Source organism: Diabrotica virgifera, chromosome 1, assembly GCF_917563875.1.
Source record: "Diabrotica virgifera virgifera chromosome 1, PGI_DIABVI_V3a".
Taxonomy (NCBI): domain Eukaryota; kingdom Metazoa; phylum Arthropoda; class Insecta; order Coleoptera; family Chrysomelidae; genus Diabrotica; species Diabrotica virgifera.
Window position 1 is genome coordinate 81,205,691 of NC_065443.1, and position 21,631 is coordinate 81,227,321.

General features: G+C 34.2%; 2 protein-coding genes across 3 annotated transcripts in view; one reads left to right on the forward strand and one right to left on the reverse strand.

Annotated features, from left to right (window-relative positions):
* The window catches only part of LOC114332680 (protein outspread), an 889,498-nt gene extending 878,742 nt beyond the window's left edge, over positions 1 to 10,756 (forward strand). The window contains exons 13-14 of the mRNA XM_050657294.1: positions 3,253 to 3,537; positions 10,465 to 10,756. Of these exons, the coding sequence (XP_050513251.1) occupies positions 3,253 to 3,537; positions 10,465 to 10,470 (291 nt within the window). The 3' untranslated portion in view covers positions 10,471 to 10,756. The remainder of the gene's footprint in view (positions 1 to 3,252; positions 3,538 to 10,464) is intronic.
* A 10,143-nt stretch (positions 10,757 to 20,899) lies between these two features.
* Positions 20,900 to 21,631, reverse strand: part of LOC114332675 (tectonin beta-propeller repeat-containing protein) — a 137,116-nt gene continuing 136,384 nt past the window's right edge. For both annotated transcript variants that reach the window (XM_028282504.2, XM_028282503.2), the window contains exon 14: positions 20,900 to 21,102. In XM_028282504.2, coding sequence (XP_028138305.1) covers positions 21,064 to 21,102 — 39 coding nt within the window. In that variant the 3' untranslated portion in view covers positions 20,900 to 21,063. The remainder of the gene's footprint in view (positions 21,103 to 21,631) is intronic.

Below are 21,631 nucleotides of genomic sequence, written 5' to 3' on the forward strand. Positions count from 1 at the left end.
GTCGAAACGTTAATAAAATTATTTTTTTCATTTTAATTGTGGCTTATTTCCCATATAAATAATTAATCATAAAAATGCCACAAGGAAATAGCTTCAGAACAACAATAATAATAATGTTTCAACACCTAGCCAATATTTATTTGCGTTTCGGCGCATGCTCATCTTCAAGGACACCTGTCTGGTCACGCAGACAAACAACAATAGATGCAATTGAAACATGACGGCGGCCATAAGTGAGTCTACAATTGAAGCGTGTCAATTACTGCTTCAACACTTTCCGAGAGCATATGACAAACAAAATGTTCTGTTCACCGATAAGTTTGCGATTTCTCGAGATCAAACTGTTTATTTCTAGGTAAATGACAACCTCCATTTCTTTGAGGCAGTAAAAAAACCCGCCTCATGTTATGGCATGGGCTGGAATTATAGGTTTTTTGTCAGTAACTCCGGACATGATGAGATGGTTAAGTATACGAACATGGCGTCGTACCAAGTTGTGTTGCGACAATGCAGGTATTCACACCCATGTTTTAGATAAATAAATAATTAATAAATAACTTACAAACAAAATTGTGTTATTATTTTTTCCCTCTGTTGTATAAAAAAAATAATTAATTAGTGTAAAGGGACTTTCCGGCCACCCTATATTAATCTCTCTTGGATTTGCCTCATTATAAATATATTATCGGCTCATGATCTTCCCAATTTAAAACATTGCTGTTCTTCTGCTACAAGTAGTAGTATAATTTTATTCAGTTTATTTGTTTTCTGTATTTGTAGTTGGTTGTTCATTTTAGTGTCGTGTTTAATCTTTAGTTCTCTGGGTCTGATCTGTCCCTCTTTTTTAAGAGAGGTATGTAATAGGATGCTTGATCTCCATTCTTGTGGCATTCTGTTTTGTTCTAGTATTTTTTGGATGAGTTTTAATAGTTGTTTGATCAGATGTGGTCCTCCGTACTTTATGGGTTCGTTCGGTATGCTGTCCTCTCCTGGTGGTTTTCTATTTGTTAATTTCCTTAATGCTTCCTGTAGTCTGTTCCAACGAAAATTTGACCCCCCAAAAATTCAGAAACCAAGAGCTTCTTCAAAATTTAAAAAAACGCATCAATTGGGAGGGGGACAAATTTTCATGCACAGTTCATGCCCTCAAATGTAACCCCCTACTGCACCGCATCAACCCCACTTTTTTTTTAAATAGCAAGTGTGGTCGAGTGGCTCATCATTTGAAAGGTAATTTTTTTCTCTACACGATACTCTATTTTTTAATTTACTTAATAAGTTTGAAGATAATTTTGGACTTAAAAAATTTATTATAAATTAGTTAAACCCAAAATTATCTTTAAAGTTATTCCGCAAATTAAAAAAAAAATAGAGGGTCGTGTTGAGAAAAAAATTACCTTTCAAATGATGTGCCACTCGACTACACTTGCTATTAAAAAAACTGGGGGTTGATGCAGGGCAGTAGGGGGTTACATTTGAGGGCATGAATTTTGCATGGAAGTTCGTCCCCCTTTCAATATACATTGACGTGTCTTTTTAAATAGTGAAGAAACTCTTGGTTTTTGAGTTTATAGGGACGGGGGTCAAATTTACGTTGGAACACACTGTATGTATTGTTATGATCTGCTTTCTCTTACTTTTATAATAATTAGTATTTATTTAATTAATTAGTCAATTGTCGCAAATCGTACATAAAATTTAAGAAAAATCTCAGGGTGCCTTTTTATCACACAAAAAAAAAATAACTAAATTATCTTAGGTTATACTTATCCTTTCTCGTGGTTTCAGTATCTCTTAGTTGATCCTTATCGGGATAAAATAGGAAAAGGAAATAAATAGAAATACCATAAATAAGCACATACAAATATCTTTTATTATCAAAAGCAATACTCTGAAAATTTATCAATTAAATCCTGTGGACATAACTGTTCCAATGAAACTCTTACCAAATAAATTAATTTTAATTTAACAAATATTTATCGGTTTGTTCTTGATAACATTGATAAAACAAACTAAACAAACAAATTTAGGTATTCGTAAAACTACTTATACTTCCTATTAAATTTTTGAAATATTGGAATCTTAGCTCATATGCTTTTACTCAAAAAAAAATAACTTCTGAACATAAAGAAAATTTATCACATAAATTATTGACTGACCTTTTGATTCACACACAATGATGTCTCTTCTTGACCCAAATAGCTCTTGTTGATTATGTTAGGCTACCCATCAAAGCCCTCTCCGTTCTCAGCATCAATCCAGCAGCATACTAGCAACTAATTCTCCAAAACACGAGCCAGGCCTCTTTTGACCAGCACTCGTTAAAAAAAAACTCCAAAATTCTCTCCTCTTTCTCACAATAATATTCTCTCCCTTGGGCTTTACAGAATCAAAGAGGCATTTCTTCTCAATTTGATCTGTCTCTCGTTCCACTTTTCAGCTACACTCTTCACTATATAACAACCACTGGTACTTGCTTCTGAACCGTTCACGAAAACTTTGACTGCTCTTCTCCGATGCCGGTCACATAATAATCTCCTTTTCCAAACGATCTGAACATTCAACCTTCTCTCATCCCCATTCCAAATTTTCATTCGAAAAACCCATGCATCCTTCCAAACAAATACTTCTACTCATGATAATTACTTTTCGGGAATTCTACAAATTTACTTGGGGCTTAAACAAAGAGACTTAAATTTCCAACTTTTTCTACCTTATTTTTCTAAATATAATAATTACCTGTGGCTTTTGGCCTCTCTGGTAACAAAGCAACCGTTTTAAAATTATAATCCTGAAATAAACTGTCTATTCACATCATTTTATTTACTAATGTCTTTAATTCTTCAAGGAAAAACTCATTAAGGATAAACCCACTGCTTAAAAACTAACTTATAATAAATAGTTACAAATCAGTATACAGGGTGTATCAAATTTATGTGCCCGCGTTATATTAAAAAAAATAAAATTTTTATTCTATCTTTGATTGACAAAATGATACACAATAGTATATCTCCCTTCTTAATGTTTATTTGTTCGTTTGTCGTCACTTCCAGTGTTGGTGGTTAATTATTGTCATATTTAACAAATAGGGACATGTCATCTTCGTATTACATTATTCGTAAATAGAACGCATAGAACAGAAATACACAGCACATAATAAAGGTCGCTATAATTTGTGAGAACTTAGTGCCTACAATTTTGAAACTTATACTTTATTGTACTATAATATTAACATATTTTCTTTGTTTACAGGAAAAGGAACAAGCTCTAGCTGAAGAAACTCAAGCAACGTTGGCAGCCTTAGATGCCATGAGGAAAGCTCACGTAGCTGAAGTCCAAAGAGAAGTTGCGAAATTCAAACAAGATTTCGTACGGCAACAACGAGATAGTATGTTCGATTTATCAGAACAATTATCTGTCAAGTCTCTAGAAGCGGCTGCTCTAGAAGAACAGTTGGGTACTGCGACAAGGCAATTGGCGCATGCTCAGCAACATATTTTAAAGCTCGAACGGAACCCCCAGATTTCTTCTTTGCAGGTAAGTGTAAGCGAAAATAGCCATATGCTAGGCTATTCAATAAGTTTTGCGGTTCGATAAGAGAGGGCGTTGCTACTAGCCTTTTATTTTGTTATGTTGGTACACTCTTCATATGAACGTGTGTGAAGTTTCATTTTAATCCGTCAATTCAGTCTTTGTTTAGGTCATTATTAGTATCGATGTATCACAGTATTTATTACAATCACGATACATTACAATGGAAAAAATTAAGTATGGTGCAGTGATTGAATTTTTATTTTGGAAGGTTTAAAAGAAAAGGAAATTCTTGAACGAATGTTGAAAGTGCATAAAGACTCTTCGCCTTCAATTAGTACAGTAGAAATATGGGTTGTTGAATTTAAAAGTGGTCGTACAAGCATTGAAGACGATTTAACGTGAAGGATGTCAAAAAACAGCAAACATCAGAAATCGTAAAAAAATACAGGATATTTTATTGGAAAATCGTCGAATAACTGAAGAAATTTAGTAGAAGCCCTAGGTATCTCGTTATGTAGTGCAAGCAATATTTTGACTGAAGTATTGGGTTTCAGAAAGCTGTGTTCACAATGGGTGCCGCATTAGCTAACAACGGAACAAAAACACATTCGAATGCGACTTTCTCAGCAACATTTAGAGCGTTTTCGAAATAATAAAGTAGATTTTCTTCGTCGATTTATTACTATGGATGGGACTTGGGTATGTGGCGACACGCTTTAATTACTATTTTTGCTAATTTTAATTTTTAATAACTTTTCTCAAAACGAAATAATATGGGACATATAAAATTCACATTTAATATACAAACCAGATGCTAAGAAGGGCACGGTTTTACGAATCGAAATGTATCCCTAACCATATGTTTTTGGTGTGTTCAGTTTAACAAACTGAATTCCCCATAAATTAATTATGTACCTTATCAGACCTTGTGTCAATAACTCACTTTGGAGATGCATTCGAAGACGTTTCTTAAAACTGCAGAAATGTTTCAACTTTTAAACGCCAGATCTAAATAATTTATCGCCTTTCTGGCCAGATGGTAGAAACACAAACATATTAGCATTTGTGGTTTTTTTCAGCCACGGCAGTCGATTCACAACCTCCCGTCGGGAGTCACACCCCAGCGGTGTCATATTATGTCAAGCGTAGAACCCTGCCTGGCCAATCATAGGATAGGGGGTAGATTAACCGTTATAGAAGGAAATGTTAGGTTCTATCTATTGCACAAAAGATTAACTTTCTAATGCAAACAGAGGAAGAATTTGTACAGCTAGATACTCTAGCTTCAGCAAGAACCCGATTTTAACCATGGCATGAGTGTTTTTATATGAGGTAGGAACTTGGTATATTCTTTTATCTACGATTGTAGGTAAAAGAATTATCAAAATTTGGAGAAACAAGCAAAGAAGAAAATAAAAAGACGTCTTATTGTTTGTTAAATTTTAATAAAAATTTGTTTGATATATAGGTAATGTGTTTTTCATTTAAAATGCAGATTTCATCTTTAAAAATTATGAGTAAATTTATATAAAATTAATTTTAGACTTTTTCAACATTGGTTAATAGTAATTAAACGCCATGTTTAAAATTTCTGAAAACATTTTACATAATGCCCTAAAAAGGTTTGGTCGGAGGTTCCAAGGAGGTTTTGAGCGACCGTCCCAAGGAGGTTTTAGTCGGACGTCCCCAGGGGAGTTTGGTCGGACGGCCTGGGCACGGATGATTTTGTAACATCGGACGTCCTCGGTACGTCCCGAGGATGTCCCAGGACCTGAAACGTACGTCCTCAGAACGTACGAATGTCCTAGTGGTCCATCCCGGGTACGTCCCAGGGATGTACTTGTGCTGTTTGGGAGGTCTATCACCATGATCCTAAATCAAAACAAGCGGCAAAAAATTGGTATGAACCTGGTTCTTTGACTCCTAAACGAGTTCGTGTCCAGAAATCGACCAATAAGGTGTTAGCATCAGTTTTTTGTGATGCGAGAGGAATTTTGTTTTTGGATCACTTTCAAACCGGTAAAACAATAAATTCTGGATATTACTATAACCTTTTACATCAGCTGAAGGAAAAAAGTCGTTAAAAAAGACTCGGTTTGCATAAGAAAAAAATCCTTTTTATCAGGACAACGCGCTGTGTCATATGAGTATTTTATTAATGGCTAAAATGCATAAATTAAAATTCGAATTGTTGGAGCATCCACCTTATTCATCAGATTTGGCCCTTAGCGACTTTCATAGGTTTCAATCAATAAAAAAATTCATGCGTGGAAACTTTGTATTGTATTGTATTATAGGTCATAACAGCTGTGGAAGCATATTTTGCAGCCATCCCAGATTCTCACTTCAGGGATGGAATTTATAAATCGGAATCTCGTTGGAACAAGGGTATTGATGTCCAGGGAGACTATATGTACTGAATAATAAAGTGTATTTGAACAGAAAATATCGAACCGGCCTAGTACTAATAGTACTGGGCCAAATGGGGGGGGGGGGACAAATGTTGTGCTGCGTCACAAAAAAAATAATACAAACTGCGACATTGACCCCTTAAAACTACCCTCATCCCCAACTCTGGTTTTCGCGCCTGGAGATTCTGCTTAGTTACGTCATGATCTACTTACTCCCAAATTTTGGTTCACTCTCTCGATCACGAACGTCATAAAAAATCACTTATAATTTTTATATTCACCCCTGTCTCCACCCCTTGGTCGGAGGCACGACCAAGGGGTGTGCAACGTTCCGCCACGCAGCGTTCCGCCTCTGGAGATTTTACTTATTTAGGTCATGACCTACTTATTACCAAATTTTGGTTCACTATCTGGATCAGGAGCGTCACAAAAAAAAATAATCAAAACCGCGACTTTGACCCCTTATAACTACCCTCGTCGCCCACTCTGGTTTCCGGCTCTGGGGATTTTACTTAGCTATGTCATGGTCTACTTATTCCCAAATTTTGGTGCAATATCTCAATCACGAATGTCGCAAAAAAACCCCTTATATTTTTTATATTTACTCCTACCCCCACCCCTTTGTCGGCACGCAGCGTTTCACCACTAGAGATTTTACTTATTTACGTCATTACCTACTTATTCCCAAATTTTGGTGCACTATCTCGATCATGAGCGTCACAAAAAAAATAATAAAAACTGCGATTTTGACCCCTTATAACTACCCTCGACCCCCACTCTGGTTTCCGGCCGTTGGGGAAAGTCATGTACACAACTAATGCAACATATCTTCAAATAGTTTTTCCATATTACTTATCACGCACAAAATCTGCTTCTATCTCTCCGACTATAAGGTCTAGCCGGTATTTACTGCTGACATCAGTGATGAAATTCACTAAGAGCTTTTCATTCACAGACATTTGTTTTGAGCTTCTGTCATATGTCGTATAATCCGTGTATATTAATACAAGAATAAAAAACCGCTAAACGCCGTAAAAATGAGTGGCGCATAAAATATTCCAGCTACAAAAGATCTGATATGAATATTACGTGGCGCGAAAATGGATTTTCATTTGATGCAAAACAAAATTCTAGTTTTATTTTAAAAGATTTTTCCATAATATTTGCTAAATTTGAAGTAAACGCGCCACAAAAGAGTAACTTTGATACAGTTTGCATTTTAAAACTCTTTTGTGGCGCGTTTACTTCAAATTTAGCAAATATGATGGAAAAATCTTTTAAAATAAAACTAGAATTTTGTTTTGCATCAAATGAAAATCCATTTTCGCGCCACGTAATATTCATATCAGATCTTTTGTAGCTGGAATATTTTATGCGCCACTCATTTTTACGGCGTTTAGCGGTTTTTTTATTCTTGTATCAGGAGTTTTTCAAAGTTATTTATAAATTAAATGTATGAAGTTGAATGCAATGTTCCTCTATTACACGTCAAGCTTTATAAATGGTCACCTTTGTTGCATTATCTCCCAAATGATCTAGTGTCCATCGAATGTACACTAGATTTTTTTTTATTCGAAATAGATTGAAAAAAAATTGAGATGGCCGGTAAATGAAGTCGGATTGCCCGTTGCCAGATCAAATTTAGCGTCGTAACCACTACAACTACATAAACCATTTCGGGAATAATCGTAAATTGGATTATACTTTTGTAGCTTAAAAACTTCTAAACGGCTTAACCGATTTTGATCAGTAAACATGAGTTTGAAACGTATTGACCAGTAGTATCTGATGGATCTAAGGTCAAGTATGAAAATTGAAGCTACTACAGGAATTATTGAGCTTGAGAAACCGTTTTTTCCCACAGGAAATAGATTTTATCATACTTATGAAGCCTATAACCTAAAAAATTCAAATTTTCCGGGATATGAGGTATACACCGTTAAATTCGTCTGGTGTACTTCTATAAACGCTAAGTTATTGGCGCAATTTGTAGGTTGAAATGTTGAGTAATTGTCGAAAAACCAAAATTTTCAAAGTTTAGTTTTTCAGTTTTTCGGCTATACTGAGCCGTGTGTATGTCTGATTCTGACGGCTTATACACCATTTGAAAGCTTAAGTCAACACTATTAATTTGATGTATTTGCGGTTCTCCTGGCTCTTCTTGATCCGAATATATATACCCCCAAAACATATGCCGTTTTGTACCTACCAAGTCCTATAGCTGGCTTATGGGTGGTCAAAAGTCACAAACTACACCGGTTCTAAATCGGCCCTGACCCCCTCTTCAAACACAGAGGAAAAATATCAAATCGGTTTAACTTTCAAACACACATACATATATATCCACAAACATTTTCCCTTTTTTAAATAAAAATTAAGTCACATTTCTAAGCTCTATAACTTTTGAATGGTATAACCGATTTTCAAAATTAGACATGCGTTGGAAAGGTAATGATCAGTACTGTTAGAAGCCGCAAAGGTCGGACTTAAATTTTTAAGTTTTTGGGAGTTTTGGGGGCCAGAACGAAAAACAGACCTAAATAGGAAGGGCCGTAAAATCGACACCCTTGGACCAAAATGGATGGTTGTCATATGAATGGGTGAGTCTTTTTCTGAACTTGAAGATGGGAGTTGGCACAATTTTCAATTCAGTCAGATTTAGAAAATTGAAAATTTCGTGTATATAATAGTGTCGCGTGTAGGGGGGCGTATTTCTGCGCCACTGGCGAGAACTGCCGTTCTCTGGTAACTTTTTCGATATAAAACTAACAGCTTCGATAACCAATAAATCGAAAACTATTAATTTTATCAAAAAAATGTATAATGAACATTTTTTGCTTATAATTAATATTTTTACCAGCATTTGCGGTCAAAATATAATAAAAAATTTCCACCCTCGAGATGAGGTGGCAACAACCCCATGGTAAAAGCGTCTTTCGGCATCATATAGATTTTGATCCTTGGACTATCCACTATTTATTGTCAAATTTTCAAGCAAATCTATCCATTCTGTAAAAATTGCGAAGTGAAAAATTTCAGTTCCTGGACTAATTATACTTTTGGAGCTCTATAACTTCTGAACGGTTTACCTGATGTTGATCACTAAACATGAATTTGAAACGTATTGACAAGTAGTATCTGACCAGCATCCAAGATCGAGTATGATAACTGAACGTATTACAGGAATTATTGAGCTTGAAAAACCGTTTTTCCCGTAAGAAATAGATTTGATTATACTTATGAAGCCTATAACTTAAAAATTCGAATTTTCCCAGATATGAGGTATACACCGTTAGACGCGTCCTGAGTTCTTCTACAAACGCTCAGTTATTGGTGCAATTCGTAGGTTGAAATTTTGAGTAATTGTCGAAAAACCAAAATTTTCAAAGTTTAATTTTTCAGTTTTTTGGCTATGGCGAGCAGTGTGTATGTCTCAGCTTGATCGCTTAGGCGCCACTTGAAAGCTTAACTCAACCCTATTGATTTGGTGTATTTGCGGTTTTCCTGTCTTTCCTTGAACCTAAGATATATACGCCCAAAAAATATGCTATTTTGTATCTACCTAGTCCTCTAGCTGGCTTACGGGTAGTCAGAAGTCAAAAATTAGACCGGTTCTGAATCGGCCCTCACACCTTCTTGAAACACAGAAAAAAAAATTCAGATCGGTGTAACTTTTCCACACACATACATACATACATACATACATACATACATACATATCCACAAACATTTTCCATTTTTTAAATAAAAATTGAGTCATATTTCTGAGCTCGATAACTTTTGAATGGTATAACCGATTTTCAAAATTAAACATGCGTTGGAAAGGTAATAATCTGTGCTATCAGAAGCCGCAAAGGTCGGGCTTAAATTTTTGAAATTTTTGGGAGTTTTGGGGACGAGAACGAAAAACAGGCTTTAAATGGGAAGGGCCGTAAAATCCACACCCTTGGACCAAAATGGAGAGGTAACATATGGATGGACGAGTCTTTTCCTAAACTTTAAGATGGGATTTGGCCCAATTTTCAATTCAGTCAGGTTTAGAAAATCGAAAATTTCGTGTATATATAGTGTCGCTTGTAGGGGTGTTGTGCGCCACTGGTGAGAACTGTCGTTCTCTGTGGATTATACACAGATTATACAACATATGACCGAAGCTCGAAACAAATGACGATCGATGAAAAGCCATATGTTAGTAAATGGTCCAGATGATCTAAATAAACTTTGATGTTATCTGAATGTCTATTGTCATTCAATCACTCACCTTTTATTTAATATTTCTGTTGTCGCACTCTTCCAAGACACATCCTAAAGACACATTCAGAATAAATGTTGAATAGCCGAGGGATAAAATACATCCTTGTCATATCCCTCGTATCGTAAGTTTGTAAATCGTGCAGATTATATACAAAAACTTTTATGTGTGAAAAATTTGTTTAAAATAAATTTGCACATATTTTTCAAACATTTTCCATTTATTTGAATTTTTATAGGAAAAATAATTTTGATTTTTTTGTTTCAGAACTGATGGTGTGTATCCGTAAAAACAAATAAATATACTAGTCCTAACAAGCCTCATATACCAGTGTAGTTAGTACAAGTTTCACAGTTGTGTACAGATAATCGCACTCTTTATTCAATTTTAACCGTTGTTTTACCCCTTGAATATGTTTATTTATTATTTTTACCTCAAATACTGCTCTACTCCCATAGTTGTACAAAATATTTTTTGCATTAGTTAACAGTTTATTGTTTATATGTGTTGGGTTTTACGGAATGTTTATATCGAACAAATATATAAATTATTATTACTATTACCTGTGTTTTATTGTTTCCAAATTCCAGCAATAACATGTTTTATTGACGTAATAGAAGCATTTGACGATATATAATCTAGAGATGTCATCAATGTCCTTTATAATAAGAAAATTTGACATCAAAACATAAAGCAAGCCAAAGAGGTCAAGCCAGTGGCGTAGCTAGCCTCACAGGGGCCCCATATCAAAGTTTGTCGCGGGGCCCTTTTCCACGACTGATATGGGATAATGCTAAACAAAATGTTCAACAAAAGAAGCAAAAATGATATATTAAACAAAATATGTATTAAATATAATTATAAAGTATACAAATATAATTACAAATACAAATGGTTCTGCAAGCCAATAATATGTTTTATATTTAGCAAGCCCAAATAATTATTAAAAAATTAACTTTTCTCGCTTTTGGTTTTCTTGCCTTTCTCGGCAAACATATTTATTAAAGCATCCATAGCTGAAGAAGATTTAAATTTCTCTAGATTATCGGTTTCTATAGACAGCAACTACAAGTCTGATAATCGTTCGTTACATAAAAGTCCTGAGGTAGTTTTAATCAATTTTAAATTTGAAAAACTCCTTTCAGCTACGGCAGTAGTTACCGGAAGGTTTAAAAACAGAAAATATGCTGCTATTACCTCCGGTAACCTGGTTGCAAGGTTTAATCATTAGTAATTCTGTAAGTTCTTTAACAGATTGAATTTTCTGAATTTCAGTTTGTAAGCTGATTTCTAAAGCAAGTAAATGTTCATAAAGATCAAATGAAATGTCTTTATCGTATTTAGTAGTGAGTCTTTCGACTTCTTCTTTCAAATGTATTAGGTACTCAATTCACAGAGACTTTGAAACCTTTGTTTGGCTTGATAAAGCAATATATCCATATAGCAATAATATATATTGACCCTGAAGTACAATTTCGGGTCCGAAATCCTCTCATCTTCTGATAACTCATTAAAAAATCCCTTCGTTACTTTTCGTCTTTCATTTTTAAAAATAGTTGTTACCCCCCACTTTTTTGCTAGGTTTTTAGACTCATTATCAAATCATGAAATGAATTTGATTTCTTTTATCTTTCATCTTATTTAAAAGATTACCAGATTTTTGTAAATTATTGTTTTCTTTCTGCGGAGCTTTAGAAACAAGGTTTATTATTTCAAACAATGATGAAAAAAGACGACAAGCACTATAAAATAATAATTTTCCAAGACAGTAATAATTCTATTTTTATATTCATCACGTTAGTCTTTTTTAGCAGAAATTAAATTTATTTCATGAAAAGTTTTCATTATATCAGTAAATAATAATTTTTTTATAGCCAATAAAGGATTGTATCTTGAAGACCATCTCTAGTAGGATCTACTTTCTTGACAGTAATTATATTTTTCCGATATATCGTTACATAACATTGACCAGCGTTTTATACTATTAGCAAAAAAAGTAGATATATAGTTTTTCCAAATTATCAAATTAAATTGACTTCAGAAATGCGTTTCATAGCATCATTTAAAATCAAATTTAATGCATGTGCCACACAATGACTGTAGTCTCCGTTTGGGGCATGATTTTTTATAAGTGATTGTAATCCTCCATACGCAGATGCATCCGACATAACGTTTCCTCCATTGTAATCCTGCCCTCTAAATTTATATAAATCAATTCCATATTCCGCCACAGTATTCAGAATAAGAGTTTTAAGGCTCCCCTTCAGTGCAATCAGCAATAAACCCCAAAAAAAATTCACAGATTTTGATTTTCTTTTGGGTACACACTCATTGTTTTCTACTATTGACAAGTATCGAAAAACTACAGAAAGTTGGTCAGTGTTTGACAAGTCTTGAGTTGTATCCAAAATAATCGCCATACATGGCGCTTTTCTAATCTCTGAAGCAATTGTTTCCCTAATTGCAGTACCAAGTAAACTAATAATTTCATTTTGAATTGTGAAGCTTAGATAATTTAACCCACCTTTCGGCTTTAAAATAAGTTCTTTTAAAATAGGATCATAATTTGACATTAACTTAAAGATAAATAGATATAAGTACATAATTTATAAATAAAGAATATATTGCACGAGAATCCCGATATCCAAACAATAGGTAGGTACACATTGTTTCAAATATTCAAATATAAAACGATTACAAAAATTGCAATTTGGAATTATGCTGTGCCTCACACACCGAACGGTGGATGGACAATGAAAATTAGTTTAAACAGATAAACTCTGTACTTATGGTATAACAGCGAGCGGCGGTAAAAAGATCAACATGATTTATATAAATACATATAGATAAAGAATACATTATACGAAAATGTGGATACCGAAACAATACACACTGTTTAAAAACGACCTCCTAGTGAAATTGTAGAATATTTTGTTAGTTTTTTTTAAATTGAATTTTTGGTTTCGTTATGGAGGGGGCCCTGCATGCCGGGGGCTCCGTATAATTGATACGGCGGTAGCTACGCCTCTGGGTCAAGCGAATGAGAAAATTGAGAAAAGGAGATATCAACATTAGCTAAGAATATGATGCACATCATGAACAATATGCTCTATTCAATATTATCATAGATGATATTTCAAAACTTATTTAAGGTCACTTGACTCCTTCCTCCATTGGTCTCTTGTGCTATTTGTGTTACAGCCATAGCTGTAACAGTTATGTTTATGTTACAGTTACAGCTGCAACGAAAAAAATTGCTATGCAAATGGTTATCTATATACTGTGCATTGTTACACGAACACTGGTCCAGCAACACTATAAACTGTATAATTTTTACGCAGAGTTGACAATTTGATAATGCAAGTATGGGAAGTACAGGGTTATTCACTATTGACCCCCCTGTAAACTGCTTTATTTACAGAAGTAGAAAAAAATGTAAAATACAAAAGTTACACGATTTTTTATGTAGTTTTCGAAAATGATACCTAGTAGACAAAGAAGACCCCAACAATTATAGAGGTATAAACCTACTGAACACCGTACTTAAGCTAACCACAAAAGTCCTAACCAACAAAATTAATAAACTAACAACTTTATCAGATGAATAACAAGGATTCAGATCCGAAAGATCCTGCGTAGACGCCGTATTTGTACTGAGACAAATCACAGAAAAGGCCATTGAGTACAATAAACCAGCATATCTATGTTTTATAGACCTGACAAAGGCTTTCGATCGCATCCAAGTCGAAGACGTCTTACATTTACTGTATAGAAGAAACATACCAATCATTATTATTCAAACCATCAAAAACATCTACTTTCATAATCGAATACAGGCAAAGATAAATGGAAAACTAACGCAGTTTATACCAGTACAAAGCGGAGTCAGACAAGGTGACTCGTTAAGCCCTCTGCTCTTTAATATAATAATGGACGAAATAATAGAAACAGTACGTAAAGGTCATGGTTACAGAATGGGGAACAAAGAAATCCAAATATTATGTTATGCAGACGACGCCGCATTAATCGCTGAGACAGAAGACGATATCCAAGGATTAACACACATCTTCAATAATACAGACAAGAAATACAATATGATAATATCAGCAGAAAAAACCAAATGTATGACAACATCTAAATACCCACTACGATGTAAAATCGAAATTGATGGGAAAATAATAAAGCAGGAAGCAAGGTTTAGGTATCTGGGAATAGATATAACCAGTTACGGAGATGTTAAAGAGGAAGTACGGTAACAAAGCTTAAAAGCAAGTAAAGCGGCAGGATCTCTTAATGACACAATCTGGAAGAACAAACACCTAAGGGTAAGAACAGAACAAGTGGGTCGAGGTGGAGGTGTAGGTCGCGGTGGATGCTACTAGTTAAGTCGCGGTCGATGTCGACAGCACATAGCAAGGAGATCACCTGCGCTGTCAGTCGAGCTAGAACCACTATCAATTAAAGTAGTTTAATGAAGTTTGAATGTGCTCTTGCGATGTTGTATCAGTCAAGTGATGATAGTGATGAAATGTCAGCTGTAAATAATCAGATCCATATTTTAAAAATCTACTGTATTTAATTACTTTAGAAATTCAAAAATAAACTGAATACAAAAAAGGGATTATGTAAAAAGTAACAACTCAGATAGCGCCGGTAATGACAACTTGGCTTCGAACGGACAGGGAAGCATCCTTGTAGGCCGCTCAGTAGATATCCATGTAAAACAAACTCATTTTATTTTCAAAAGCATCGATGTAAACCTCCTGGATGGCATCGCGTTAAACCTCCACCGCGATTTACCTGCTCTGTTCTCTTCCATTCACTACAATGTGCTTGTTTTACATGGATACCGACCGCGACCTCCACCTCCACCGCGACCCACTTGTTCTGTTCTTACCCTAAGACAAGACATACTAGCAAGAATCTATAAAGCAGCAATTAGGGCTATATTGACATACACGGCGGAGACAAGACCTGACATCTAAAACGAGACGACTACTATAAACAACAGAGATGAAAATACTCTGACGAATATTAGGGAAAAGTCTGTTGGATAGGGAGAGAAGCGTAAACATAAGAAGATCATGCAATGTAGAAGACATAAATGGATGGGTGACAAAACGGAAACAGGAGTGGAACGAACACATTAGTAGAATGGCAGAGGATAGAATAGTACGAATAGCACGAGGTAAGTCACCAAATGGACGAAGAAGCATTGGCAGACCAAGAAAAAGATGGTGCGATAACTTAAACAAATTAGGAGGCTAATATTGAAGAAGAAACCGGCTTTAAAGCCTACATACAAGAAGGAAGAAGAAGAATATACCTAGTAGAAAAACAAAGAAGGTGCAAACAAAATGGCTGCAAACTTTGTTAATTTAAATGGAACACCCTGTATATGGTTACATATTTGAATAAAACGTTCTGTAACGAACATTTCCATATTTAATTTGATGGGCATATCTGTAAAAATAAGCGAGATACTAGATATTTATTTCAGTTTATTTAGATATTTATGATAGATATTTAAGCGAGATACTAATAGATATTTATGATATAATTATTCATTTAGATTTATTCAAACTATCTAGTATCTCGTTTATTCTTCCAGATAGGCCCAACAAACTCAATATGGAAATGTCCGTTACAAAACGTTCTATTCAAATGTATAACCATATACAGGGGGTTCCATTTAAATTAAGAAAGTTAACAGCTGCGGCCATTTTGTTTGCGCCTTCTTTGCTTTTCTCCTATCATTTTCGAAAACTACATAAAAAATCGTGTAACTTTTGTGGTTTACATTTTTTTCTAATTCTGTAAGTAAAGCAGTTTACAAGGGTGGTCAAAATATAGTAAATAACATAAATATGTACACCTACATATTTTTTTCTACAACCACTATTCAAAATGCACCTTTCTGCACAGTTTTATGTTAACAAAGTTGATATTTTCTCACAGTATAAAATATATGACATTAGTGTGCAGGAAAGTGACGTTTCTCTGCCGGAAAGTTCTTTTTTCTACGGCCGTGCTCAAACAGCCACTTTCCCGCACGCATTTCGTTTCCGAAAGTTGCACTTTCCCGCACGGCGTGCGTGAAAGTAAATACGGGAAAGTAGAATACCTTTTAATATGGTATTATAATATACTATAATATATGCAATAAACTAATATTTAGATATTATTTACAAATTTATTTAAAATGTATCTTGTGTGTTCATGTGTTAATGAAATTAACGCAATAATTCGATGAAATAAAATCATCGATATTTTGACATAATATTTAAAAGTCAAATCAGTAGACAATTACAATGGTTTTGAATCGTCGTCATGGAAACCAATGTCGTCGTCGTGGTAACCTATTATATTGAAAGTTGGGTTTTGACAACCTTGTCAAATAATTAATTTGTGTATTTTCGCTCCTAAATAAAAATTGATATGGCTCTATTTTTGTGGATTTTTCCAAACGTACGGCCGTAAAAAAAATATTGTTCCTAACTCATGCGGAAAGTGTCTTCCCCGCACTCGACTGTTTGCCCGAACTCCGCTCTCGCGTCGTTCGGGTCAACGGCAGTCTCGTGCGGGACAGTATCACTTTCCGCACTAGTTAGGAAAATAACTATTCTGCACAGTAGACTACCTCATTCTGAGTAACGTTATATATTCTGTTTACATCTGTGGTTTAAGTGTAGCCAAATATAACCTGTATGAGAATCATTATACTTAATTATCGAATAGAAATTAAATTATGGATGTTACAACTGTTTTATTTTACAATTTTATTCTTAATAAATATTTTATAATTATCAATTAACCAATAATACGTCGAATGAAGTAGGTTTGGTGTAAATCCGTGACTTCATAAATATAACGTCAAATATGACATTATTTTGTAATAATTATTTAAAATAGTTTAAATTCAAACAAATTAAGGTAGTGCATTAATTAAACACAGTTTAAAATTTATAATTTATTGTTATAATAAATCTTCGATTGGAAATTGTGATTTTTAGTTTTAGCAAAATATGTGGTTGTAGAAAAAGTATAGTGTGTAACACGTACAGAAAGGCAATTTCTCACTCGTTTGAATTGCGGCACTCGCTTGCGCTCGTACCGCAACTTTTCAAACTCGTGAGAAATTAGTACCTTTCTGCACTTGTTACACAATATACTATGCATTATACACAAAAAAGAAGATATCTTTGAATGCTCTAACCACAGAGGAATTGCGCTTCTAAATTCAGCATATATAATATTTTCCACTATACTATGCCACCGTAGGTACAAGTAGTAATACGTCCAGTTCTAGCTTATGGTTCAGAGACTTGAACTCTAGAATGTTTAAGAAAAAGTCCCAAGGAGAATCTATGAAAATGAAGAATAGAGAAGACTATACAACTTCGAACTTTATAGACTATATCATATATCGTAAAATAAAAAAGATAGGACGTCTGAGGTGGCTAGGGCATGTAATGCGGATGGAACAAAATGACACAGCTAGAAAAACCTTCGTTCTTTGATAACTTCGATGTAATATGAGAAATATGTGAATAAGTGCTTGATAGAGGAAGACGACTGGAGAGAAATTCATGACCCCTATAGCACACAACGTCCGATGGACGTCCATATAAAGTCCAAACGTCCATGGACCAAAACTGGACGCACTATGTACGTACATTACGCGACGTCCATTGGACGTTTGATTTCAACGTACATTGGACATCCATTTGTGGTCCATGGAGATTTTACACAAAACGCGACTATTATCAGTAATTATATATAGCTTCTTGTTTTAATCAAAGCAATATTATTAGTAGAATACAAGAAGCTTCTAATAAATGTAGTCACATATTTTTTCATCATCGAATTAAAACACTGAACCACTAAAATTATTTTAAGTAAACCTATATAATATTAGATGATGATAAAACGATGGTAAACTTTTTCAGAATAACGGAGCTACATCGCGCATCGGTAATTATAGAACTTACAATAATTAGACACTACCAATTTAAATCTTAAATGTGCATTTTGTAAGTGTTAAATTTCCCGCCAAACTAAATGAGAATCTTATTGACAACGTTGTCGCTCTTCACGCTATCGGTCGTAAAAGGTAGTATTAGGCAGGTACTTTTAGGGGATTATCGCTGTTAATTGTTGTGGAATACTGAAGGAGGATTTATTTATGATAATTCACAGAATGGCAAACCCGCTTGCAATATACAACCGTACTGACTCTAAGTTCTAAGAAATAATGTTTGGAAGGAAACAGAACACTCAGAACAGAACAGAAATAAACCTCTTTTAATGTGCATGCTTCATAGGGCGCCATTAGCTGAATTTTGTCTTTATTAAGTTATTACATACAATATAATACATCCTATGATATCTTTGTGTTTGCTGTTTATCGTGCAAGTGCAGTCGTGCATTAATGAAGTTCCTATAATAAAGTATACATAATATAAGTTATAATAAAGAGAAATAAAAAAGGTATTTTGTGTAATACTTTACAGTATAAGTTTAGTATTATAGGAACTATTTCCTATACCTAAAGGCTTTTTGCTATGTATGTATTCAAAAAATTATGGACACTAGATTGCTTTCTGAAAAGTGCCCTACAAAAATGTCCATAAGACGTACATTGAATGTACATCAGATGTACATTGAATGTACATAAGTTGTACACTGAAAGCTTCAACAACGTACACTGTACGTTTGTAGCGGACGTTCTATGGACGTCCAATTTTGTGAACTCTGGACGTTCGTTGGACGTCCATCGGATGTCCATTGGACGTTCCAATGTACACAGATGTACGTCCATTGGATGTCCATAAAACGTACTTGTGCTATCTGGGGAGAAGGCTAGGAGTCACACATGGTTGTAAAGCCAGAATGATGATGATGATTTATAGAAAATAGTAGGATGTACGAAACAAAAGAGATGAAATTATACTATGTTCCTTCTTATACCAGTCTTTCTTCTTCTTCAGCCTTAAGTAATCCAACTTTGGACATAGGACTCCCCCAATTCAATTCAGTGTTTTCTATTTTGTGCCACTTGCTTCCAGTTGTGTCCTCCCAATCTTCTTAATGTTGTCAGCCCATCTCATTTAAAGCCTTCCTCTGCTTCTCCTTGGTAACCGTAGTCTCCATTGTCGTATTTCGTGATTCCATCTTTGTCGGGCATTGTGTCCTGCGAAGATCTATTTTAATTTGGCAGCATGTTCTCCTGCGTCTTTTTTGGTTTTGCTCAATCCATTTGTTTGTTTTTTTTGTCTATAAGTCTCACCCTGAGCATTGATCTTTCCATCGCTCTTTGTGTCTCCACCATTTTATCCGTATTGGTCTTGATGGGTGTCCACGTCTGAACCATACGTAAGTATAGGGAGGATACACTGATCGTAAACTCTGGTTTTCAAATATTGTTCTATATTACTGCTTTTCAAGATCCAACTCAGTTTTCCAAATCTTGCCCTCGCTAACCTTATTCTTCTGGTAATTTCGGAAGTTTCTTTGTTAACTTTCATTATCTGTCCCAGGTAGATGTATTCGCTTACTGTTTCTAAATTTATGTCGTTCAACGTTATTTTTTAATGTTCGGTGTATTCATTATTTTTGTTTTTTCCAAGTTCATCTTAAGATCGAAGCTTGAAATAGTTGCGTCATCACAGTCTGAAATTCTTCGAAACTTGTAGCGAATATTACAATGTCGTCAGCATATCTCAAATGACTGTTTTCTTCCATTAACATTTATTCCTTTATCTGCCCAGTTAATGTCTTTGAACACGTCTTCCAGTCCCAGTGTGAACAGCTTTAGGGAGATAACATCTCCCTGACGAACTCCTCTGTTGATTGGTATAGGTTTGGGTTTTTCTCATCTATTTATATTTTCATTGCAGCTTTCTTGTAAATATTATGTATGAGCATTCTGTAGAGAGAATATATCCTGCAGTTGTTCATATATACAGATTTGTGAACACAAATACAGATTTACTCTGTCCTCATACTCCAACTATCATATTCTCGAGGGAAGAAAACAGAAGAAGCAGTGCCGTACCGTATTTTTGTTGATTTACTTGCTATGTTTGGTGTGAAAAGTAAGTTACTTGTAGTATACAGTCACTGGATATATTAGTACTCAAGGTATTCGCTCCGAGCGTTAACAAAGTGTCAAAGCATAATCGACCGACCTGCTCATGGTGGCGGTTTTTTGAAATTTTATAAGGACGCTTTGTGTATGTTTAAATGAGATATTTAAAAAAATGCCGTGTCACGCTAGTGATACTATGTATTAATATAAACAGAAAATAAAAACGCACTTTAATCTGATATAAATTCTTCACTTTCCAATATTGATTATCAGTTTGATTTTGTATACATAACCTCACTATCGCAGTTTATGTCAATAAATATTTATTAACGAAAAAGAAAATATTTTTGTCGCACTATAAATTACAGTATAAATTAATAACTAATGAATTCTAACAATTGTATTCGGTTATTATCACTACAAAATAAAATATTCAAGTTTAACAAAATAATCCCATAAGACTCAATGTTAAAACGTCCTTACAAAATCTGACAGCGTGTCACGTGACTGTAAGTAGAGGGGAGACGCACGGAGCCAATTGCAAACTTTTCTTCTCGTTCATAAGATCTTGATTTATGAAGACTATATTACATAATTTATAAAAAAAACTGATTTTTGGTAAAAATAATTTATTGTATAAATAAAAAATATCAACAAAATAGGACTAGCGCAATCTATACATAAATAAAACTTAAAACTAAATGTTCTTGGACGTATAAGTCCGGCAAATAAAAAAATGGAATTTTTGAACTTCATATAATCACATTAGCTTAGTATTAATTGAAAGCCCTTACACTCACATGCTGCCAATTGCCCTAAAAAAATAAATATTTTATAATAAATAGTATAATAATAGGTGTCAAAGGTAATAATAGGGAAAACTGACATATTTAGAGTCTTTTATTACGCTGCTACGCCAAGTAGTAAACCAGCTTTATCATAAATTAAATGAAGATATGAAATTGATGTCAATATATATATAACAGAATTTCAATATATGTTCAATTGCAAATTGAGATTTTTTAACACGGGATGACAAATTACAAGAACAGTATGAGGAAAATGAATTATTTGAAAATAGATATTTTATACTACTATTCTATACTTATAGATATATATTGAAAGTAACACTTTGTAGTCTTCACATGATTCTAGTTTGAGTTCTACTCCTCAAGTAGACTCCTTAAATCAAATTATGTTACAAAAAATTAAAAACCCAGTCTTTAAAAGAGAATTTGAACATTGGTTAGAATTTAAAGCCACGTTTATTAGTGATATTCCTAACAGTCGTTTGCCAAATAGTCATAAGTTTCAGCTTTTGCGACAATAATTTTGCGTATAATA